Below are 25,900 nucleotides of genomic sequence, written 5' to 3' on the forward strand. Positions count from 1 at the left end.
ATCTGCATTGCTGTTATACTACCCTCCTCTCTTTTCCCCTGAGAATTCCTTCTATCTGCCACGCTGTCTCTCCTGTTCTCGCCCTGACCCTTAGGCTCACCAGTCACTCTGCTTTGTTTTTGTTTTTTTAATTTGAGAGGTGGGTTGCATTTCTGTATTTTACCCCATCTGGGTCATTTAATCACTAAATATTTATGCCTCATGTTCCTGGTCATCTTTCTCTACCCCACCAACTTCCTCGTTATAGTCTTGGTCTTCCCTTCTTCATCCTCAACCTGGCATCACATACCCACCTCTGATCCTATCTTTAGCCCTATTCCTGTCATTATCTCTGCTTCCCACCTTGCCAGGCTGGTTGCGATCCTTCTCATCTTATTTCTCTTTGTCCCTCTATCAGGTCATCCCCCTGGCACTTTACTCTCAGCTACTTCTACGGAACTGTTGTTCTGAATCAAAACAAATCTGCAGCTCCTCTTGTTAAATTGTTCCTGCTCTGCTAGGGTTGCCAACTCTCCAGGACTGTCCTGGCACCCCCAGGAATTACACAAATGCGAGCAAATAGAGTGGCCACTAACGCATCTGCAGAAAACAGGACATCTCCTCAGGAAAAGCCACACCAAACAGCACCATATTGACAGGGTCCTTCATTTTCAGTTTTTAGTTTATTTTTACAAGGATTTTTGTCAATGTTTATTATAACAAAACTGGGAAAAAAAAATCAGTGGGAAGTAGTCTTTTTTTCCACACTGATTTTCTCCCATTTTTGTTTGTTAGAATAAACCTGAGAAATTCCCCAGAAAAATAAAATAAAAACTGAAAATGAAGGACCCTACACATTTAAAAGGCCAACCTTCCTCCACCCTCCTTCTTCCCTGGCAGCCAGACCAGTAGGCTGGCAGCTGCAGCACAGGGACACAATAAGCACTCTCTCCCAGCCTCTGTTGCTGTCCCTCCTCCTCCTCCCCACCGCATGTTTCCTGTTTATATAGGAAGCAAGTACTATGGGAGAACAGTAGCCAAGCAGACAGGAAGCGAGCCCTCACTGTGCCCACATCCTACTGGCCTGCCAATATTCTGATTGCAGTACTGTCCTCTAAGAAACTAAAAGTAACCTGAAGGAGAGGATGGGGAGATGGACAGGAAATTGGGAACAGGAGCAATGCAGAAGGATCTAAGAGAAAAGGGAGAGAGAGAGAGAGAAAGCCAAAGATAAAAGGATATGAAGAGGATCCTGCCATGAGAGAATAGAGAGGAACGTATGGGCATGTGAGGAGGAGATGGAGAGGAACCTGACAAGGAAAGAGAGATGGAAAGTAACTTAAGGGAAGAGTTGGAGATAAGGGGAATGGAAGATGGAGAGGTACCCGAGGAAGAGGAATAGTAGGTCTATCTGTGGTCTCTATGTATGACTGATGTGAGGTATTCTGCTAGTATGTAGTTTCTTTCTGTGTAGGTATTTTTAGCAGCTTGGTTTGTTCTGTTTTCCTAATAGGAGGTGTATTAGCTTTAGGGCCTGGTGTAACATTTGCAGTGTTGCTTTTTCATGGGTAGGCTTGTCACTGTTTGAGTGCTGGCAGTTTTTGTTGTTTTGGTATGGGAGGTATATTATATTTTAATTTGTAATTTTGTTTACTTATAACTTTCTGAGTGTCTATTATGCCATATGGTTTCCAAGTATCTTTTTTTGCAGGATTTTCTGATTGTCATCACATTAGTGTACATAAATATAAGATACATGTTGTGATATTTTTACCTCAGAAGATTACACCTTGAATATAAATGCATAACATTTTATTGTTTGTGGGGAGGACATGACCAGTCAGGATTCACTAAGGGATTTTTTTCCATAGACACGAAATTGGAGAATGAATTTGGCCCTGAGTTAATTAATTTAAACTTTGCACAGAGAGTATCTTAGCAGAGGAGGGAGAAGGTTTATTTCCTTGCCTTTTGTCTCAAATTCAGTAACTCACCTTAACTGCTTCAGCCTTTCAGCTGAAGACAAACATACCCCTTGCTGGCAGGTACAGATCCACAGCACAGGCCATGGAACAGAAGCTGATGGACCGTGGTCTTTCTGTAAGAGACTGAAACCAGGCCAGCTTTCTGTTTAGTAGCGTGTAAAACATTTGGGAAGCTCCCCAGGAGAGAGAGACCTGTCACACACTGCAGTGCTCATCTATTTGGTTTGTCATCTAGTCAGCTCCACCATCAAGAGGGATGTCTTCATTTTTTGATTGTTTTTTCCCCACACTATTTTGTGTTTGGGACAGGCTGCACGCCTTACAAACTGGTGACATTGGTTTGGTTCTGGTTCCCTCCCACACACTTTTTGAGTACTCTGAGGTAAAGACAATTTTTGAAACCTGTGTACTTCTCAGCTTTTCCCTCCAACCTTTCTCTATTAGCATTCCTTATTTTTTTTACTATTTTGTATGCGTATGTTGGTTGCCCTGGCTATCAGGCCATACCCAGTGTTATTTTTGCATTGCTTGATTTAAAATAAGAAAACTGAAAGTTTATATTAAACTTCATTACTGTACTTTTCCTATTTAATGTTCTGGTTGGATTTGAAGTTTACTTACACAATACTAGTAACAGGATTAATTACTGTTTTCTTCTGGTGTAACGATTTTATCCGGTCTGTGGTGCCACAAGTGAGAAGTTGTTTGGGAAGGGCCCAGAATTGTGGTATTTGGGTTACCGGGTCCCTGTCTCATCCCTCACTCAGGCTATGAACCCGAAGATAAATCATATTAGTAAATATAATTCCTCAAGTGGTACTCCCCATCCCAAGCATAGGGGGGCCACAGTAGCAAAAATAATATAGAAACATAGAAGTGACGGCAGAAGAAGACCAAACGGCCCATCCAGTCTGCCCAGCAAGCTTTCACACCTATTTGTTTTCATAATCTGTTACTCTGACCGCTGAGGTCAGGGTCCTTAATGGTAACTTCATGGTTCCAATTCTCTTCCACCCCCCACCATCGATGCAGACAGCAGGGCTGGAGCTGCGTCTAAGTGAAGTATCTAGCTAATTGGTTTGGGGTAACCACCGTAATAAGCAAGCTACTCCCGTTTGTTTACCCTGCATGTGCAATTCAGCCATTGTTGGTTGTCTGAATAAAAATCCTCTTTACTTAATTCCCTCTGTTGCTGAAGCAGTGAGCTGCGCTGGATACTTATTTCAAGTCAAGTATCAGGCTTAATTGATTCGGGGTAGTAGCCACGTAACAAGCAAGCTACACCCATGCTTATTTGTTTACCCAGACTACTTAATTCATTCCTTGTTGGCTGATGCTGATATAAATAATCTTTTCTTCATTCTCTCTGCCGTTGAAGCAGAGAGCTATGTTGGATGTGCATTGTAAGTGAAGTATCAGGCTTATTTGATTTGGGGTAGTAACCGCCGTAACAAGCCAGCTACTCCCATGCTTATTTGTTTACCCAGACTATGTAATTCATTCCTTGTTGGTTAATGCTGAATATAAATCATCTTTTATTCATTCTCTCTGCTGTTGAAGCAGAGAGCTATGCTGGATGTGCATTGAAAGTGAAGTATCAGGCTTATTTGATTTGGGGTAGTAACCACCGTAACAAGCAAGTTACTCCCCTGCTTTTTTGTGGATGCAAATCCTTTTTTCCACATTTCCTCTTGCAGTTGAAGCATAGAGCAATATTGGAGTCGCATTAACTGTGTGTATGTTTATTGAATAAGGATATTAATCTCCAGGTAGTAGCTGTTGTTCCCGCAAGCAAGCTACCCCTTGCCTCTTCTCTTCATTCACATCCTCTAGACTTTATGGATCCACAGTGTTTATCCCACGCCCCTTTGAAATCCTTCACAGTTTTGGTCTTCACCACTTCCTCCGGAAGGGCATTCCAGGCATCCACCACCCTCTCCGTGAAGAAATACTTCCTGACATTAGTTCTGAGTCTTCCTCCCTAGAGTTTTAAATCATGACCCCTGGTTCTGCTGATTTTTTTGCAACAGAAAAGGTTTGTCATTGTCTTTGGATCATTAAAACCTTTCAAGTATCTGAAAGTTTGAATCATATCACCCCTGCTCCTCCTTTCCTCCAGGGTGTACATATTTAGATTCTTCAATCTCTCCTCATAAGTCATTCTATGAAGACCTTCCACCTTTTTGGTCGCCCTTCTATGGACCGCCTCCATCCTGTCTCTGTCCCTTCGGAGATAAGGTCTCCAGAACTGAACACAGTATTCCAGATGAGGCCTCACCAAGGACCTGTACAAGGGGATTATCACTTCCCTTTTCTTACTCGATATTCCTCTCTCTATGCAGCCCAGCATTCTTCTGGCTTTAGCTATCGCCTTGTCACATTGTTTCGCCGACTTCAGATCATTAGAGACTATCACCCCAAGGTCTCTCTCCTGCTCCGTACATATCAGCCGTACTCCCCCCATCGAATACAGTTCTTTCGGATTTCCACACCCGATGTGCATGACTCTGCACTTCTTGGCATTGAATCTCAGCTGCCATATCTTCGACCATTCTTCCAGCTTCCTTAAATCCCGTCTCATTCTCTCCACTCCTTCTGGCATGTCCACTCTGTTGCAGATCTTAGTGTCATCCACAAAAAGACAAACCTTACCTTCTATCCCATCTGCAATGTCGCTCACAAAGATATTGAACAGGACCGGTCCCAACACCGATCCCTGCGGCACTCCGCTTAACACCCTCTCTCTTCAGAGTAAGTCCCATTTACCATCACACATTGTTTTCTGTCCATCAACCAGTTTGCAATTCAGGTCACCACCTCGGCACTCACTCCTAAGCTTCTTATTTTATTCACCAGTCTCCTGTGCGGGACCGTATCAAAAGCCTTGCTGAAATCCAAGTAGATGACATCGAGCACTCTTCCTTGATCCAATTCCTTAGTTACCCAGTCAAAAAAGTCAATCAGATTTGTCTGACAGGATCTTCCCCTGGTGAATCCATACTGCCTCTGGTCCAGCAATTCTTGCGACTGTAGATAGTTCACTATTCTTTCTTTCAACAGTGACTCCATTACTTTTCCCACCACCGAAGTGAGGCTAACCGGTCTGTAGTTACCAGCCTCCTCTCTGTTCCCACTCTTGTGAAGCGGGACCACCACCGCTCTTCTCCAATCACTCGGCACCACTCCCGTTTCTAAGGATCTATTGAACAGGTCACACAGCGGACCTGTGTGACCTGTTCAATAATAATAAGGAATTTGTTATACTCCTAAATCTTATCACAAAGACTGAGATAAAGGATGAGACTTCCATAGGCAGGCTGTTCTCTTCCCATGATTCCTCCCAAGGGCTCTTCCAAAAAGAAGAGCAGAAGAAGAGTTTTATGACACCGCCCCCCCCCTCTCCATGGAACAATACTGCCTCCACCAGAAAGCATGGACAAACAGTAAGCAGGCAGACCAAAACTGAAAATAAAAAGGGCTGGGTTTTCAACAGAGTGGAAAGGCGGGAACAAAGCCAAGCCAACGAGCAGAAAGCAGAGTCACCCTCTTGTAAGTCTCACCCTTTCCACCTCTAGATGTCACTACTGACACCATCAAAGCTTAAAATGTGCAAACCCAACATGCACACTCTACTGACGAAACAAATACAGCGTATTGTTCTCTGTAGGTAGAGGTTAAGCAAGCACCATTTGGGATCAGTGCCAAATATGCACACATATTTATATAGTTGCAGATGACACCTGGAATCTTTCTTTCATTTTCTCACCCCTGCCATTCTGTGTCAGCCCAGCTGTCTTCATGTCTGTCTAGTGTCTCTTCCAGAATGCATTATTATTGTTGTTGAATCCATCTAAAACGGAAAATCTCTATTCTGCCTCTTCCAGTGTTCCTCCTCTAACAGCTGGGTGACTTTAACCCAGTTGCTTTTTCTGAATCAGTTAATAATCATGGGGGCCACTCTTCAATGTCAATCTCAGCACAGGTTTTACTGTTTCTTCTCCTTTGTACCTCCAACTGTATAACATTCATAACATTCGCTACTCATTGGCCTTCAGAGCCTGACATCTCCTCCATCAAATTGTTATTCTGCCTGTTACAGCCTCCAGAACTCTGGAGGTGAGAGTTGTGAAGAAATGTTGAGAGAGCAGTTGGACGTAGGGGAAGAGGGTTGAGGAGAGGTTGAAAGAAAGCACAATGGAGGGAGGGGTGAGAAGAGTCTGTGGTACTTACGGGTCGGGAGCATAATCGTCTTTCCCTCCAGTGTGAGAAGTAAGATGTTGCTTGTTGAGTTTAATGTCTTTCTCTTGTGCCTTGTTGTGATCCACCTTGTACAGTTTTTCTGAAATAGTCTTAATTTCCTCATTACTTAAAACTGTGTCCGAGGAAATCTCTGGAGGAAAACAATCAAACCCAGAAAAAAAAAATCATACTTCTGCTTGCAAAGGACAAGCAGCAGCGATGCAAGTTCCCCACACCCACATATACACACAAACGTAAGAATTTGCCAATCTGGGTCAGAACGAGGGTCCATCAAGCCCAACATTCCATTTCCAACAGTGGCCAATCCTGGTTACGAGTACCTGGCAAGTACCCAAACATTAAATAGACCCCAAGCTACTAAAGCCGGTAATAAGAGGTAGCAATACTAGCAATTGGTTAATAGCAGTTTATGGACTTCTCCTCCAGGAACTTATCCAAACCTTTTTTAAATCTAGTTATACTAACTGCCCTAACCAACAAATTCCAGAGCTTAATTGTGTGTTAAGTAAAAGAGAATTTTCTCCATTTTGCTTTAAATATGTTACTTTCTACCTTCATGGAGTGCCCCTAGACCTTCTATTATCTGAGTGTATGAGAGAAAGGAAACTTGTATGTGTGTATGAGAGAGAAAGGGTATGTGTGTGTGTTTGTGTGTGAGAGAGAACAGAAGCCTTGGGGTGGGGGTGGGGGGGTGAGAGAGAGAGGAAGCCTGGGTGTGTGTATGGGAGAGAGAGAGAGGAAGCCTGTGTGTGTGGGGGGGGGGGGGGAGGGAGGGAGAGAGAGAAAGAGAGAGGAAGCCTGGGTATGAGTGGGTGTGTGTCTGGTTGTGTATGTGTGTGGGTCTCTGCTTGAATGAATGACAGAGAGGGAACTTATCTGACAGATGAAATGTGTAAGTGAGAGCGTGTGTATGTATGAAAGAGAGAAGGGAAAATGTGTGTACAATAACCCCATCTCCCTACCTCATCTCCTAATCCACATCAATCTCAGGACATCTGGAAATCAGAAGTTCTCAGGTAAGGAAAGTGGGTGACTTTTTTAATTCTTGTTGGGTTTAATCATTGGGTGTTGCTGCTTTGAAATATTTTTTGGTGTTTGGAACATTTTTTCATGAGTTTGAAAATGGTATTCTGTTTTTCACCTGTTTAAATATTCTTTTTATTATTATTGTTTTACTATTATTGATATATTACTTTGCCTTATTTTATTTGATATTTTAGGTGGAACAGCAATGTTTCTGTTTTTCCATTGTTGCACTACATACAGAGTCTGACTTATTGCTGTTTCCAGTTCAATTTAATTTTTCACATTTCTATGAATACTTTATGGTCTTTTTACTCTGTATTTAGTGAGGGCTGTCTATGTACTGCATGTGTGCCTGAGGTAGGATATTTGCTTGTAGTTTCTATGTAGGGATCTATAGCAGCTTGGTTTGTTCTGTTTCCTAATAGGTGGTGGATAGATGTTTTAGGGCCTGGTATTATATTTGCAGTTACTATTTATGTACTGGTACTTAGTGCTGTTTGGTTATGGGAGATTAACTATATTATAATTCTAATTGTTAACGCATGGCTTTGTGAGCGCCAAGCCCACACCCATCAAGTGTTAACATAGGCTTAATGCCATATGGGTTCCTAGTGTCTTTTTTGCTATTTTGCAGGGGTTTCTGGTTGCAACACAGCGGTACCAACAAATGTAATATACACGGTGTAAGTGATATTTTTATCTCAGAAAACTGAATTTTTGTTGTTTTTGTGTAAAATCTGTTATTATAAAATGCATCATTTTTAATTGTGTGTGGGGTGGGCTGGGAATGTGGATAAGGTTGAGGTCGGAGGTGGGGCACAAAGATGTAAGGTTTGCCTAGAGCACCTAATACCCATGCACCGGGCTTGTCCATCACAGAACAGGTGCAGCACAGGTAGCAGCAGTGCAAGCTTCCTTCAGACAGAGAGACAGACAGACAGACAGATAGACACACACACACACACACACACAAACACACACACACACACACACACACACACACACACACACTGCCTTACACAGAACAGAGGCAGCAGGAGAGGAAAGCTTCTCTCTCTCACATATACACACATACACTGCATCACCACAGAATAGGGACAGCACAGGCAGTAGCATTGCAAGCTTCCCTCATAAATAGGGGTGTGCATCATAGCTATCAGAATGGGGTGGGGCATAAGGGCCATGGCCTCACTAAAATCTGGTCCTTCCAGCAGGGCTGGATCAGGCAGGCAGCAACTGTTCAGCAGCAGGAGGAGGTCAGCAGTGGTGCATCAGCCACATCCTCCACCTTGGTAGCTCTGGGTCCACCTGCTGCTTTGAACTCAATGGGACTGTATAGCCTCGTGATTCAAAGCTGCAGTTGGATCAGGCTGCAGAGTAAGAGGAGGATGCATCCCAAGGCACCACTGATTTCCTCCTCCTGCTGCTGGGGGGAGAGAGAAAAAGAAGGGGGAGGGAATGGTATAGAAGAGAGTGAGAGGGTGGGGGCAGGGGGAGAGAGAGAGGGGGAGAAAGGGTGTGTGGGACAAGCAGAGAGGGAGAGAGAGAGAAGGATTGGGAGAGGACAGAGCTTAATTGGTTTGGGATCACCAAAAAGGCATTCTGTGCCCTTGTGTGCACTAAAAAGTTTTGTTTCATTTTATTTTTCATTTTGTTTATTTAAATGAAAAAAAAAAAAAGAAATGAAATGTAAAAAAAAAGTAAAGAAAAACTGTGTCCAGGCCTGCCCTCCAGTGCCAAAATTTAAAAATAGAAGCCTTTCCCCAGGCCTAGCACCAGTCCCCCAGCCTTTCCACATCACTTCTTACCCAATCTGCAGGTCACCAGTGGGCAAGAGTGATCCCCAGTGACTCCTGTCCTGCCACTGCCGGTTTCAAAATGGCCACCGGTTGCTTGAGGCTGCTGCAACTTTGTTCTATGGCAGAATCTGCCTTATAACATAACTGGGCGTGCTTCGGCTCAACTGGCGATCATTTTGAAAATGAACAGTGGCAGGGAAGAAGTGAATGAGGGATCTGGACTCCTGCCTATTGAAGACCTGCAAATGGGGTATGAAGTGGTGTGGATGGGTCCAGCAGGGGATATGGGGATGCCACCAAGCCAGAGGAAGGCTTTTATTGGGTTGTGACTGGCTCCACTTCCTATTCTTTTTTTTTAAATTAATCTAAAAAAATAAATGATTCCAAATTAGCCGAATCAACTGATAACAATAAGTGGGTTGTGAATAGGAATTAAAAAGAATACATTTAGCTGTCTATATACAAATACCGGAAGTCTTAAAAAAAATAAGATGTGAGAATTAGAATGTATGCTACTAAATGAAGGTACGGCAGAGCCTACGGTTACGCCACCATTAGGTCCCGGATTCTCAAATGTCAGCTGGCTTAGTGCAGGATGGAATGAAAGGGGAGGATTCCATTCAAATGCAGCCCCTCCTTCTGATGGGTCTGGAATGGCCGTCCCCCTGGCCAGCGTATACAGCAGTACCCTGGCTAGAGCTTGGAAGGCAGCCCCTTTTGTAGGAGGTAGTTAGGAGCTTAGATTCAGTTACTTTTCAGACCCAGTCAGAGGAGCCAGGCGAACCCTGCTTGGTTGTCCTGACCAGGACTGGGAGGGGTTTTCCTTTCCAGTCCACTCCTTGGCTGGTTTGGATTTTTCCCTCTGGGTCCATTTTTTGGAATTTGCTATTTTAAGTGGTAGGAGCCTTGTGGGAGTCTGTACACCACCTGGACCCAGGGACTGGGGAGCCCTGTGTCTGGGGCTGTGCAGGTTAGGGAAGACCCGTCCCTGAAGTGGTGGTGACCTGCAGCAAGGATACCCTCCGGTGTTATTTCTCTGTTTTTGGAAAGATCAGGGTTCAAGATCCAGGAGGAAGTTCTGGCTGCCCTTCCTTCCTGACTGAAGCACAGAGAGTTCTGCTTCAGGGGATCCCTCCTATCAGGGATCAAAACCAGAAGATAAAAGAACCGTATCAGAAACAAAGAAGGACGGGAAGTCAACTAACTGTGAGTAAGACAAAGCTTAAAATCCTTGAAGACCTCCATCAGGTGCTTCCAAACCCCTGGGGAGAGAGAGAGAATTTATCTCTCTGTGCAGACACATTAACTTGGTATTTTTGGCCAGCTGGAAGGGGTATTTTGCCCTTCCAAAGGACATGCTGCCCACCTGGGGACTCTATTTTTTCCAAGCTTTGGAGGGTAGAAGTTCCCCTGGCTCTGGCGCTAGACATTCCAGCACAGATGGAGCAGGAGATTGGAAAAGAACATCTAGTGTAGTGCTGTGGAATAACTTGTGTGCCATTTTCATACCTTTTCAACAGTAAAGACTTTAATTTGGACACTAACACAGTGGCACCGGTTGTTTTATTTGGCACATCCAGCACACACTGGGACATCCAAGTACCCCTCTCCCAGGGACCTGAATAGGAACACGAGGTGTCACCTTTAGCACTCGGGGCCTTGGAAGTAACTCCTCCTCCCACACTTGAGAAAGGATCCAGGCCCTGGAACTAAGAGTCAGTGTTCAAGCTCGCCTGGGAAGGTTCCAGCCCCGAAGAGTATCTGTATGGTCCTATCGGATGGCAATCTGCACCCAGGGATGGGATTACACACATAATAGGCATCTCTGATAAAAAAAAAAAAAAAGAGGACACTGGAGTATAAAATATATTGAAATGATAGAACAAATTAAACTGGTGGTAGGGTGGTCCTATATAAATGTAGAGACCCTCTAGTAAGTGAGCGATGTAAAGTGTATTATAATAAACTTACTAATACGTGAAGGTTATTGAAATGGAACCTATGTATTACAAACTATTGTCCTAGCCCCTAATTAACATGTATTTGATGTAATGTGAATGTTGTAAACCGTTGTGATCTTCTTTTGGAACGACTTCTGCAGTGGTGGGCTCCAACCTGTGTAAGAGCAGGTGATGCCGGTGATCATTGTGCGTTTTTCTATTAGCGTTGGGAAGAGAAGGAGCCAATTATTGCTGCTTCCCCTCAACTCAGCCTCACATTTTTTGCTGAGTAGGGTAGGAAATGAGACAACACATTGCTGATCTGTACTCTGTGACTGTGGAGTGTGTCTCAGTATTTTATTATTTTTTTTATTGTGGGATTTGTGTTAAAGCTTGAAGGATATGAATCTATATTTTGGTTGGTTCCCCTGATCCTTGTCTAAACCTTATTCTGATTTCCCTGCAGTTACAGTTAGAGGTTGATAAAAATGCTGATGTCCCTTTAAGAATTTACTAAAGTTTGCAGGAACCTCTGCCTAGGGGGTCTCCTGATGATGATTTAGTGGCCAGAGAGGCTGTCTTGGATTATTGTTTTTGATGCAAAGGACTGCAGCAGTGGCTCTGGAAATTTGGAGGGAAAAATCTGCAAGCAGAAGACGCTACCATCCCCTGCAGGAGCCCAAGCGTCTGAAAGCATTTTACTATGGATTCACAGTATGATCTCTCACGGGCAAAGCTGTTTCCATTAAAATGAACTAACCAATAAATATTGCTTGTGGACATAGAGTTGAGCAGTTCTCTGACTTTATTTTCTGCTCAGTGAATCAGTTTCCTGCAATTTGTATTTTGCTAATCTGCCTACGTAGATAAATTCTACTTACACGTATATTGTGTGTGTGTGTGTGTGATTGTGTGTGTGTGTAAATATTCAAAACCATTTTATTTTGCTATTTCAGTAAAACGTTTTATTGAAACTGTAATTGAGTCAGTGTTCTTGCTGCTGGGTCCCACCACCACTCTTTGTTGTGGTTGTTTTCTCTTTTCCTCAGTGCAAAATTTGCAGCCATGTAAGAAACCTGAATAAGTTTACAGATGATTTTTTTAAACTGGCCACGCACATAAAAAAACGGGGGTTACGCGCTTGGCTGGACCTTGCGCGCGTCAAGCACATTTTCAGAGGGGCTCAGCCACGTGCGTCACTCCCAACGGAGCAGTAAGCAACAAAATAAAAAGAAAAAAGGTAGGAGAAAGAGTTTGGGGGTGGGGAGGAGAGGGGAAGGGGAAGGAAGGTTAGGTAGGCGGGTTGGGAAGTCCCCCCCCCCCCCCCCAGTCTGTTCTTTAATTGGAGCAGACTGGGAGGGAACTGGGAGAGGCCCGATCTGGTCGCTGCGCATATGTTTCTAAGATTAGGCCCCGCCTTGCGCGCGCAGGGTGCCGGCACGTGCAAACTGCGCCTGCCCCAAAGGGGGGCTTAGAATAGGGCTAGGGGGTGGGAAGGTTAGGGGAAGGGGTAGGAAGGATAGAGTAGGGGGAAGGGAAGTTCCCTCACAGCCCGCTCCTAAATTGCACCTCCTTGCACGTGCCGACCCCCGATTTTTATAACATGCGCGTAGCTTTTAAAATTTAGTGCACAAGGGGGGCTAATGGTATAGAGAGGGTGGTCTTTTGGTTTGGTGCTCAGAGAGTAAGGAGCTGTCTGTTTTCTTTCCTCTGCTTTGAGATAGGGTCTGCTGGCCTAGCTCATCTAGTGGGAGTGCCCCCCTAGTCCTTCTGTTATTCGAAAGTGTAAATAACCGATCCACATCTACTCGTTCAAGACTCTCTCCCCTCCCTGCTGCCCTTTTGAAAGGGGTTACAGGGCTAAGTCACAGCAGGCCTGGCCTTAGCCCCGGTGGCGTGCTGTGCCGCCAGGACGGTAAGGTCACCCTTCCCTGGAGATCCAAGATCTGAAGACTGGGGACAGAGCTCTGGCCACCTACAGTCCCAGTGTTAGGATATGGCTTATCCAGGAAACCTGAGGCAGGAAGGAGGACAGACAGCACTCGGAGTCCCCCAGAAGATTCAGAAATTTGGGGAGCCCGGTAACGGTGTACGCACGGAAAGCCTTCCAGCACAGGTAGTTTGGTGGCTGTAACTGGACACCCCACCAAACCTGAGGACTGAGAGAAGCTCCTGTCAGTTGTTGATCCACAGACCTCCCAGCACTCACCTCCATACACTTTGTTTTATAAGTGTTATTAATTATTTCAAGCATCCTCATAAACATGTCAGCCACAGCCTCTCTCACACTCAGTTTTACTCTCCCTCACAACTAAAGCCTCTCTAATACGTACACCCACCCACCAGTGCTGGGTCTCCTTCTCACAGCCCCATGCACAGTCCCAAACATCTACCTATCCAGCCTGTTTCTCTCTCCCATCCCCTCTTCCTTCCAAATCTCCCCTCCACTGGCAGCTCAAGATTGGATTATAGATTTCAAGGAGACCCGGACTGGGGTGGAGAAGCAAAGGTTAGTCTGTGCAACGCTCCTCAGGACATGAAGGTGGAGAGCACTGCCAGTGTCAGGTGCTGCTGGACATTACCGCTAGAATTAAGTTACAAAATACTGTGCATGTAAAATCATTAATGTAATCAGATAACTAGTGTGAAAATAAGAGACACTTTTACTTTACCTTTTTCCCCATATCATACTGTTCTCTCTCCTCTACTTTTATGTTCTGGCTTTTCTTTTCATTTTTACTTTTCCCCTTCTATGACTCTCCTCTCCAGCTCTCCCCCTCACAGCCACTTCTCCCCCTCTCTCTTCTCTTCCATCCATCACTTCACACTTCTCATTCACATATCTCATTGGTTTTCTTTTACCTTTCGTCCCTGTATCTCCTGTCTTATTCTAGTATCACCTCATCCCAGCCCTCTTTCTCCAGCCTCTCCCATCAAGCCCATATTCCCCTTTTCTCCCTCATCTCCCTTCCCCAGTTGGCTCTCTCCCCCTTTTCTTTAACCCTGCACAGCCTTTCATCTCTGTCTCCCTTCTGCCACCTGTCTCTCAATATGCTCCCTCCTCTCCCTCCTTTGTATCCTCCCTCTCCTATGCTGCCCTCCTGTCTCTAGTCCCCTCTCTCCCCATATCCTTTCTTCCCTGGTGCCCTCCTGTTTTTCATGCCCCTCTCTCTCTCTCATGCCCCCTTCTCCCTTCCTTGTGCCTCTTCTATCTCTCCTTTGCCCTACCTGTTCTGCCTTTTTCTCCCATGTTTCCCTCCATACCCCCTCTGTGTGTGTGTCTCTCTCCCCTCTCTCCATCCTGTTCGCTCTCTGTCCGTCTCTCCATACTCACGCCACCTCTTCTGAGCCAGGGTCTTTCTAGCCCTGGGGCACTTCTTGGGGTTTGGGCCCAAGACACAGCGAGGGAGGGGGATGGTCCCAGAAAGCCATCGCTACGGAGCTCTGCAGAAGCCACTGGGAGCAATCCCAGCACAGGAAAGGAGGTAGGGGCAGGGGAGGGGGCACAGCTCTCTGCTGAGAGGCGTCGACCTTGCCTCTCTCCCCCTGTGGGGAGGAGAAGGAGCTGCCGGGCACTGCGGCAGCATATTTAAAAACTGGGTGGTTGGCAACCCGACAGGTGGTGAAAGCAGAAACAGTAACAGAACTCAGGTAAGCAGAGAAGGGAAGAGCAAAGGCAGAAATCAAATAGGATCAGCAGTACTGCAGTAGGATAGGAGAATGGGCAAACGAGATGGGCCTGCAGAGGCCTTGTTTAACATCATGCTCTGTGTTTCTAAATCTCTTGCCAACTCCAAAGATTAAAGATTGTAGAGTTTCTCCGTGGTTACCTGAGGATCCTGAGGTTGGCTTTGGTGCAGATTCTAAAGGTTCATCACTGACATCTGCATTAAAATAAGAAAAGAAAAAACCCTTAACCCTGGACAGCAGCACAAAGTATTCAGTGCGCTCAGCAGAAGAGCAGTCTTAGCTTCTCAGAGAGGGCAGACCTCGGTTAGGCGTGTAACTTTGTCCACCAACAGGCTGGTGCAATAAAGTCCGCCTAGCCTAGCGCACAGATTTACACGCGGTGGGATGCGCGATTTGGACGCGCTAGACTAGCACCCCGATGCAATAAGGAGATTAGCGGGTCCAAAATGCACGCCCAAACAAACGCGTAGCAGATGGAGCTCATCGCATATAAATGTAGATGAGGCTGTTAGCTATTACCCCCCCAAATGCAGAAAATCGCTGGGTACCCAATGCACACTTTTTAACGCAGCAAATTTAACTCCGGCCCCGGAGGTGGCGTTAAGTCAATCCGCGAACCAAGGGCTCAGGAGAAATTTAAAAAATATGGTCCTCTGTGGTTCCTCCTACTTAGTATCGTTGTGATACTTAAATTTACTGTTGCGGTGTTTAAGAATAATGGTATAAGGCAATGACCTGATGAAAAAAAAAAAATTCTGGGCGCACCATAGACACGCTCCCGGCCGATCTAACCCCTTGCTATTGTGCGTCCAGAAATGTTTTTCCGTCAAGCCATTGCATTACATGACCTGAAGCGGGATAAAACGGACACTCGTATTGAGCACCTGTTGCAGTTCTGGGCACCCGATTTTTTTGAGCGCTAGGGACACACACAATTCTTCTCTAGAGCGCCCTCTTTATTGCAGCAGCTCATTTAAATATTGCATTGGGTACCCAGAAGACGTGACTGTGCAGGTGTTAGGAAAACAGGCGCTCAATATGACTAAGCTCCCACTGTATAATAATTGCCAGGACTGAGCTTCTACTGTATAATAAGGGCCAGGACTAAGCTTCTACTGTATAATAAGGGCCAGGACTGAGCTTCTACTGTATAATAAGGACAGGGACTGAGCTCCCACTGTATAATAAGGGGAATGATTAAGCTCCCATTGTTTAATAGAGTGGAACTGAGCACCAGTTGTATAATGAGTAAACACACAGTATATGGAATTTCCGCTCCTGCTGTATAATAAGAACAGAGACTGAGTTTCCCTGTATATTAAGAGGGAGACTGGATTTTATAATGACTGGATCTGGTTATGAATTAACAGATTTTTTTTTCTTATTGTTGCCCCTGTAGCAAAGATGTGATGTTAATGGAAAAAACAGCCCACGTACCAGCGCACTGACACTAATACTAATTGTAATGATCTAACTAAGGGCGGGAAACAGCCGATGAGAGTTGTACTCACAGCGACACAAGTGGTAATCTTTGCAGCAGTCCTGAAACCTTTCACAGTGGTCATTACACTGGCACAGAGAGGCCGGATTAAACCTCTGCCCGCAGCGGTTCTTGCATGAATCCTCACAACCTGCAGCAGAAGAAAACAGCTGAAATCCCTAGGAAAGGATGAATGATGTGAGGGTGTGCAGGAGCGGGCACAGGCACATAATATCGCCATGCAAGTTAATTGTGTTGGTTCAATAAACAAGATCACAACCTCCAGAGGTTCTTACGTGCCCTGAGTCTGAGGGATATCACGGATTTTAATCCATTGATTTCTGTAAGTGAAGTAATGCAGTCCCCATGGCAATGCACTTACAGTAAATGGTCAGCCAGCAAGTAGCAGGGGGGAAACCCTTTTTATATGGACTAATCTGATGCAATTCTGCTCAATTTAGAACCAATTAGACCTCCTGCTATGTCCATCTGTACTTGCCTACTGGGCTGCTACAGGTTTTACTCCTTTTATATTTTCCCTCCGCCACCATTAAAGTCCCTTTTATGTGTGATCTATCCCATGAATCCTTGAGTTTGACCACAGTTTTGGCTCCTATAATTTCTGCTGGAAATCCAGCAGATTCTCAGTGAAAAAGTACTTTCTCACATTCTTCCTGAGCTTTTCTCCCTTCAGCTTCATATGGTGACCCCCCTTCTCCTTGAGCTTGACAGGCTGTGAAAATGTTTCTTTCTGTTGTACTGAAGCCTGCAAGATATTTGAATGCTTGCATCCAGGCCCTGATTTAGGGATAAGCAATGTAGACCAACTCCCTAGAGCGCCAAATTTTGAACGTGCCAGATATCCAGGCCAAGAGGAGCCTGCTGCTTGCTTTAGGACCATGTGTCGACACAGTGCCAAAGGGGTGCTGCCAAAACCTTAAATCCAGCCCTGCTTGGATCGTAGCTCCCCTTCCCCTTCTTTCTTCCAGAGAGTTCATCCTTTGCTCCTTCAGTCTCTCTGAGATCTGTTTGTTTCAGAGAGCAGGCCAGTGAGTAAGCTATCGGGTAAAATTATACGTGCAACTTTATCCAGATATTCAGCAGGACTTACCTGGGTTTGTCTGCTGATGATTATACCAGATATACCCAGAGAAAACAAAACATTTAGAAAAAAATCTAAAAACTTGGCTATTTAAACAAGCCTTTCAAAAAGAGAAGGGAGAATAGGATCCAGGGAAATGCAAGGTACAAAACACCCACACAAACAGGAATCACTAAGGGTGTATGTTTTAATAGAATTAATCACTAATGGACAAGTTACATTTATAGAATGAGTCCTAGACTCAAAACTGCTATAGAATTGACCTGGACATGATAGTATTCACACTCATTTAACAACTAACTTTGATTAAAAACTATGTTACCGAACCTTATGGCACCTGTGTAAAATGATAGATTTTAATAGCATTACTTTTTGTGCCTTACTGTAAACCGTTGTGACGGTACCCACCTTAACGACGGTATAGAAAAAGATTTAAATAAATAAATAAATAAATAAATAAATAAACTTTAGGCAGGCTATTTTTCTGACCAGGCATGTATGTAACCTTAGTTTAGGGAGGGACTGACAGTGATCTGGGCCCCTGGGCAAAAAGAATCATTAGCCCCTCATTGGCCACTATCCATCCATCCAAGGCTAGGAGAGAGTGCATTGTGCGGCTGGTCAGTCTGCCCCTGCTTTATTTGGTCACTGCTCAATATCTGTGCACATGGGCTAAAGTTTAGCCCCGCCCTGGAATACTGCTAATGTCACATATATTTATCCAGATTAATTTTGTGTGCACAGTTAGTTACATGCACAAAATGTATCTGTTCAGCAGGGGGATAATCTTCAAATCTTCAATCTTGGTGTGTGTGCAAGGACTCGACATTTAAAGGGGCCAGCGCGGGAAATTACAGCACTGCCCTGGGATGACATCAGACGCTCTCAGGGTATTTAACCCTGCAACTAGATCTTCTCCTCACCTTGCAACGAGGTTCTCTCTGTCCCAGAGGTTGCTAGTTGCTGTTCCTGGTTCCTGACTTTGGCTTCTGACTTCGGCTCATCCACTGGCTTTTGATTTCGGCTTGTCCACTGGCTTCTGATTTCAGCTTCATCCCTGGCTTTTGACTTCTGTTCCTGGTCCGTGACTTCAACTGGCTCTTGGTGTCCTGTTCCGCTACATCCAGGAGGCCTTGCTTAAGTCCAAGCGGCTTGGGTCCTCATGGGCTCCTCCTGGGGGGACTTCGGGCTTCCAGTGGTGAAGTTCCAGTTGGCCTCCTGGCTCCAGGTTCTCCTCTCTTCAATCCTCTGGAACTCCTCTTCGGACACTGGCCCACAGGAGGCTGCACGTAAGTCCAAGCGGCCTGGGTCCTACGGGCTCCTCCTGGGAGGACCTTGGGCTTCCAATGGTGAAGATCCCTCCGGTCCCCTGTACTGTGCCGCCTCCCGGCTTCGACATCCACTGTGGGTCTTCCCACAGTGCATCTTCATCTGTCCCAGCCGGCTCAAGGGTCCACGAATCCAACAGTTTGCAAGGCTATGGACCCAGCAGACCTGGCCGGCCTTCAGGTCATCCCCAGAATCGCCCAATGGCTGCAGCAGCAGCAACACTGCCTAGATATTCTGACAGCGACCGTAGAGAGACTGGTTAATCGTTTGGACGCCACGTCTTTGGCAGCACCTCCAGCACTGGTTTCTATGCCCAGTCCTGCTCCTACGACCTCTACCCAACTGCCAGTGCCGCACAGATTCTCTGGGGAAGCGAAGCAATGTCAAGGATTCCTCAACCAGTGCTACATACGCTTCACCCTGCTGCTTTCTCAGTTTCCAACTGACCTAGTAAAGACCAGCTATATCGTGTCCTTGCTAGAACGGAAGCCCCTGGCCTGGGCCTCCCCGTTATGAGAACGTAAAGATCCCATTCCTCGAAACCTGGAACAGTTTGTTTCTGCCTTTCGACATATTTTTGATGAGCCTGCCCACAGACCCACAGCGGTTGCCGAGTTATTCCAGTTACGCCAAGGCACCCATTCTCTTGCCGAGTATGCGGTTGAATTCCGCACGCTGGCCACCAAACTAGACCGCTGAAAAGAATTACGGTATAGGGGACAAGGAGCTTCTGGCCATAAAACTGGCATTTGAGGTATGGCACCAGTAACTGGAGGTGGCCCGACACTCCATGATTGTTTATACCGACCACAAGAATCTGGAATTCCTGTGTCGTGCCCAACGCCTTAACCCCCGACAAGCTCGATGGTCCCTATTCTTTAGTTGGTTCAACTTTCTCCTCCGATATAGACCAGCTTCCAAGAACATCCGGGCAGATGCCCTCTCTCACACTACAGAGACGGAGGATAACCCTAACCTGCCTCAATATATCCTCGACCCGGCCAAGGGCCTTCTTGCTGCTTCAGATGTGGTTCCTACGGGCAAGACGATAGTACCGGCCCACCTGCGCAGGAAGGTTTTGTCATGGGCGCATGACTCATTGACCACGGGTCATTCGGGAGTCGCTCGGACCTTGGACTTGGTGACTGAATACTATTGGTGGCCTCAAGTCAAGAAGGATGTCCGTCTTTACGTCAGTTCCTGCCTACCTGCGCCCGACAGAAACCTTTGAAGAAGGTTTCTGTCGGGCGCAGGTAGAGGGAGCCCGAGGTGGGGGCTTCTACAACCATTACCCATGGGGGCTTCTACAACCATTACCCATACCCACTGAGCCATGGACCCATCTGATCACAGACTTCATTGTGGATTTACTTCCCTCAGAAGAGAAGACTGCTCCTGTCTTTCCTCCTGGGGATAAGGTGTGGTTGAACACCAAGAACATCCGACTGCGGACTCCCTCTATGTGCCTGGCTCCCAGGTATATTGGCCCGTTCGCCATAGCGGAGCGAGTGGGTACGGTTTCCTACTGTCTATGCCTTCCTTCCACCTTGAGGATCCACAACGTCTTCCATGTATCTCTCCTCAAGCCGTTGATCCTGTCTGTTTTCCATGACAAGCCCCCTGAACCCACCAACTCAGCAGCTGAACAAGATGTCATCTGAGTTGGTGTGTTCAGGGGGCTTATGGAGAATAAGTCCCCGGGAAGGGGGCATAGGAGAGGGAGTACTGTTGCAGTCCCAGGCCGTGCCCTGGTCCCTCCACCTACCTCAGGGACAGTCCAGGCCGCTGCGACGCCTTTTCGGGCCTGCCTGGCTCCTGCCATGGCACTCCCTCCTCGAGGGAGACGCCGTTGATGTTCCGTGGCTGGCCCCGCCCCCTAGGTGCGTGCACGCAGGGACTCGACATTTAAAGGAGCCAGCGCGGGAAATTACATTACTGCCCTGGGATGACGTCAGATGCTCTCAGGGTATTTAAGCCTGCAACTAGATTTTCTCCTCACCTTGCAACAAGGTTCTCTCTGTCCCAGAGGTTGCTAGTTGCTCTTCCTGGTTCCTGACTTAGCTTCTGACTTCGGTTCATCCCACTGGCTTCTGACTTCAGCTTCGTCCCCTGCCTTTTGACTTCAACTTCTGTTCCTGGTCCGTGACTTCAACTGGCTCTCGGTGTCCTATTCCGCTACGTCCAGGAGGCCTCGCCTAAGTCCAAGCGGCTCGGGTCCTCACGGACTCTTCCTGGGGGGACCTCGGGCTTCCAGTGGTGAAGTTCCAGTTGGCCTCCTGGCTCCAGCTTCTCCTCTCTTCAATCCTCTGGAACTCCTCTTCAGACACCGGCCCACAGGAGACCTCACATAAGTCCAAGCGGCCGGGTCCTCACGGGCTCCTCCTGGGAGGATCTTGGGCTTCCAGTGGTGAATATCCCTCCAGTCTCCTGCCCTGTGCGGCCTCCTGGCTTTGACATCCACTGTGGGTCTTCCCACAGTGCGTCTTCATCTGTCCCAGCCGGCTCAAGGGTCCACGAATCCAACATCTTGAATTTTCTGTAATGGTTGTAGCACTAGCTAAATTTATTTATTTATTTATTTATTTATTTATTTATTTTAAATCTTTTCTATATCGTCGTTCGGCGGGGACCGTCACAACGGTTTACAATAAGGCACATAAAAATAATGATACTAAAATTGGTCAGTTTACACAGGTGCCATAAGGTTCGGTAACATAGTTTGTTATAAATGTTTAATTGTTACATGTGATGAATCATGTCCAGGTCAGTCTCAGCTTTGAGTACAAAACTATCTTTAATGATGCGTTATTTAATAAAAAAAAACCTACACCCTTAGTGGATACCACAGTGCGTGAGTGGGTGTTTGATTGTTCGTGCACAATGCCTTGGATTAGGAATACTGATAACTGTATGATTATTATTATTATTATTATGGAACTTACCTAGACAGCATTACTTTTATAAAACATGTATAAGTCCTTCCATCCTCTCCATGATAAGAGAAAGCTAATAGTATACTTGAGCGCATAACGACAAATATAAGAACATAACAATGGTCAAGCTGGCACAGACCAACGGTCCATCTAGCCCAGCATCCTGTCTCTGACAGTGGCTCAGAGCTATTAGTAACTCCCAACAGACCAATCAACATACAATTCCATCAACTAAAATCTTAAGTGTGGCATGGCACCCCCTAGTGGCGGGTCCTTGGGGTGACTTCTTGCTTGGAAACTTATCCGTGATCACTGCTGTAGCATGTTTCTTTTTTAGCGGTGGCAGCACTGAGACTTCCCCTGGAGGTGATGCTGACACTGGAACCTTTAAGCAAGGAGGCTATCGGTTAAAGTTACTTAGACTGGGTGACTCTCATTAAGATAGGAGGATTTAGGCAGGTCTATACTCATTCCCTCTCCTATGCCAAAAGTAAGATTCATCTTCCAATCACGTGACCTTTTGCCATAACTTAAAATGACATATTGCACACCAAGGCAGTAGCTTAATATAATGCACTGGAGTTCATTGATGCTAACTTCACATAAGAGAGATTATACACACACACTATTAAAGTGTTGCCCAAAACACATTTCCACCTAATCAATGTTAGCTTGGATTTCCTATCCTTTTAATCCAGTGTTTTGTTAAAATAAAACAAGTTCTTTCTCTTTGCTCTTCTATGCTTTCCTTCAACATGCATATAGGCAATGCAGGTTTAATACAATGATGTCCCTCTTAATTCTCTCAGGTATAAAGTAGCATTGGTAAAAAAAACAAAACACACATTGGAAAGGGCTCACTAGGTCAGCCTTAATTACAACTCTCAACAGCTTTAATAGTTTAGTACCAATAACCCTTTTACAAAGTTTTCAAGGACAGCTCTTAGCCAGAGTAAATTATCTCAAGGTTAACAACTTAACGGCTGGGCTTTAAGTTAAACAGAGGCAAAACTGGCAGCTAGAAAGATATTTAAGGATTTACTAGCTTTTCTTCCTAGGCTGTAATGACAAACAACAATTTTGTACAGCTACTAGCTGTTGTGTGTGCCAGCCGTGGCAGGCCCTCTTAACCCCGGTTGCCTGCTCCAGTGCCTGGTTCTGCTGCTCTTGCTCCCAGTTCCGTGGCGGATGTCTCTGGTCCGCGGGGAGATGCCGCCATAAGAACATAAGAAATTGCAATGGTGAGTCAGACCAAGGGTCCATCAAGCCCAGCATCCTGTTTCCAACAGAGGCCAAACCAGGCCACAAGAACCTGGCAATTACCCAAACACTAAGAAGATCCCATGCTCTTAAGTAAGTAGATTCCCTAAGTAATCTTGATTAATAGCAGTTAATGGACCTCTTCTCCAAGAACTTATCCAAACCTTTTTTAAACCCAGCTACACTAACTGCACTAACTACATCCTCTGGCAACAAATTCCAGAGCTTTATTGTGTGTTCAGTGAAAAGGAACTTTCTCTGATTAGTCTTAAATGTGCTACTTGCTAACTTCATGGAATGCCCCCTAGTCCTTCTATTATCTGAATGTATAAATAACCGATTCACATCTACTCGTTCAAGACCTCTCATGATCTTAAAGACCTCTATCATATCCCCCCTCAGTCGTCTCTTCTCCAAGCTGAACAGCCCTAATCTCTTCAGCCTTTCCTCATAGGATTGCTGTTCCATCCCCTTTATCATTTTGGTTGCCCTTCTCTTACCTTCTCCATCGCAACTATATCTTTTTTGAGATGCGGTGGCCAGAATTGTACACAGAATTCAAGGTGCAGTCGCACCATGGAGCGATATAGAGGCATTATGACATTTTCTATTTTATTAACCATTCCCTTCCTAATAATTCCTAACATTCTGTTTGCTTTTTTGACTGCTGCAGCACACTGAGCTGACAATTTTAAAGTATTATCCGCTATGATGCCTAGATCTTTTTCCTGGGTGGTAGCCTAGCTAGATGGACTCTCTACCTAGGTAACATCAAGCTAGGTTGAGAGAACATTGTACAAATCTCATCTTTGGTCGAGTTTCCTCACTCCAAAGGACCTCAAATCTTCACAAGAGTGTACTGTTCTGTTCGTACGTCTCACTCTGAATATCAAAGTGGTCCCTAACCCCTACACTAATACCTAAACCTCACCTCGAGTAACTAGGTGGGCCTCCTATAGAGGTATAAATACCTAAGTACTAGGAGAGCCTTATAGCTAGTTCTCTCTCTCTCTCTCTCTCTCTCTCTCTCTCTCTCTCTCTCTCTCTCTCTCTCTCTCTCTCTCTCTCTCTCTCTCTCTCTCAGAAATGTTTATGTGTGAAAACATTGCAAAGTGTGATAAAGCCATATTGCACAGCTTCTATGTATTTATTGAAATGTTAACCGCTGTGAAGGCTATGCTGAGACAGCAGTATATAAATGATAAATAAACCTTAATGAAAAAGGTGTAGTTATTTACTTTGTGATATGGCATTGCAAAGCCAGCCCACTTGGCCAGAAATTCCACCCCTTTTTTAAATTAGCATCGCACCATGCGAAAAGCTCATAAGGTAGCTTGGAAAATAACCCCCTAAGTGAGGTATGTAAGTTGTTCATGCTTATGAGCTGTGCATTTAGTAAACAATTTCTGGAAAATTCACGTTTAGATGCAGGGGACGTGCCTGAGACAGCAGGCTTTGCTGCCTGCATCATGAACAACTGTCTAATTATTTTCCAGGAAAAGTCTCTCTCTTTCCCATTTTCCATTTCCCCCTTTCTCGGTCCTTCCCTGCATCCATATTTCTGTGCTCTTTTTCTCTCTCCAGTTCTCTCTCTTAATTCTCTCTTTTTCTCCATATTTTCTCTCTTCCTTTTTTTTTTCTCTCTCCCTTCCCTTTTCTCTCTCTCTCTCTCTCTCTCTTCTCTTCCTCAGGCCAGGTGGCATTTAGCAAATAACCTGACAAGACAGAAAATGATCCATGGAAGGGACACATTAGTTAGCCCTGCACATTCCAAATTGTAAGTTACAAGGTGGAGTGAAAGTGGCTAAGGGAAGGCAGATGGCAACCAGTGGACCTAGCTCAGCTGGCAGCACAGCTGGACAGCAGCTGAAGGGACCCAGCTTGCGTCTCTTGCACATTGGGCATTACGACTTCCCTAGCTGACAACCCCCAGTGCACTTGGTGCTGCCTGCATCAGCTCACATGACCCCCTTTACAGTCTGAATTTCCAAATCCAGAAACCCCTCCGCTTCAGAAGGACGCATGCTATATTGAGTTTGGCAGTGCCCTACTGTTCTGGGATGGGCAGGGCTCTGCCCTCACTCAAATGGAGCAAGCAGTATCACAGAAACAAAAGGCTTTTCAGGCTGAGGATACCAGATGGCTTCGGTTCATCAGGGACACCGGCGATAATTCTGTTGCTCTTGTTTTTTGTTTTTTTGGGTTTTTTTTAGCTACATTCCCAGTGCATTCTGGATTCACGGTCTTGCTTTAGCTGTTGAGCAATACAGTTGGGCATCATTTTCTAACTACGTGTTCACTCAAGGATCTGAAGTTCTGGGGCAGAAGGTGAAACAAAGCAAGGGTAACGTTCATGTTTTGGGAGACAGAAAAATAAGAAGCCGGAAGGTTTTACAAACTTACGGAAAAGATTCTGAATATTACATCATTGGGTGTTGCCATCCTAAAATAAAATAATAATCTTTGACTTGTCTGTTGTCTTGCAGGCTTGAAAATTCCCGTCTTCTCGTACTTTAAAGGTGGAAATTTCCCACAGCACCCAGGCCTCCCACCCCTCTAGTTCTCATTGCTCCCTGCTCTCCTACCTGCTCTTGCCATGGCCCTCTGGGACCAGGAGCTATTATTATAGAGGTTTATAAAATCATGTGTGAGGTGGAACAGGTAAATATTGGGATAGTTATTTACCTTTTCAAATGTATTTGGACTAAGGGACATTTCATGAAACTAACAGGTAGCAGATTTAAAACAAGTGGAAAAAACACTTTCCACAATTTAACACACAGTTGACCTCTGGAATTTGTGACTGGAGGAGGTGGTCAAGGCATCCTAGCATAGCTGGCCTTAAAAAGGGGTTTGGTCAAGTAGCTGGAGGAAAAGTGCATAAGCAATTATTAGCAGGTGGCCTTGGGGACAGTCACTTCTTATCCCTGGGAGGGCACAACAAGGAATGTGGTTAGTGCAGTTAGTGTAGCTGGGTTCAAAAAAGGTTTGGATAAGTTCTTGGAGAAGTCCATTAACTGCTATTAATCAAGTTGACTTAGGGAATGGCCACTGCTATTACTGGCATCAGTAGCATGGGATCTTTTGGTGTTTGGGTACTTGCCAGGTTTGGCCTCT

The 25,900-nt window shown here is 45.5% G+C and overlaps 1 protein-coding gene across 1 annotated transcript in view; it reads right to left on the minus strand.

The window, feature by feature from the left end:
• ENDOU (endonuclease, poly(U) specific) overlaps positions 1-25,900 on the minus strand; it is an 81,386-nt gene that overhangs the window by 42,115 nt on the left and 13,371 nt on the right. Inside the window, exons 2-4 of the mRNA XM_029595119.1 lie at positions 16,191-16,310; positions 14,820-14,873; positions 6,195-6,354 (exon numbers count right to left, since the gene is read on the minus strand). Of these exons, the coding sequence (XP_029450979.1) occupies positions 6,195-6,354; positions 14,820-14,873; positions 16,191-16,310 (334 nt within the window). The remainder of the gene's footprint in view (positions 1-6,194; positions 6,355-14,819; positions 14,874-16,190; positions 16,311-25,900) is intronic.

Source organism: Rhinatrema bivittatum, chromosome 3 (assembly GCF_901001135.1).
Source record: "Rhinatrema bivittatum chromosome 3, aRhiBiv1.1, whole genome shotgun sequence".
Taxonomy (NCBI): Eukaryota; Metazoa; Chordata; class Amphibia; order Gymnophiona; family Rhinatrematidae; genus Rhinatrema; species Rhinatrema bivittatum.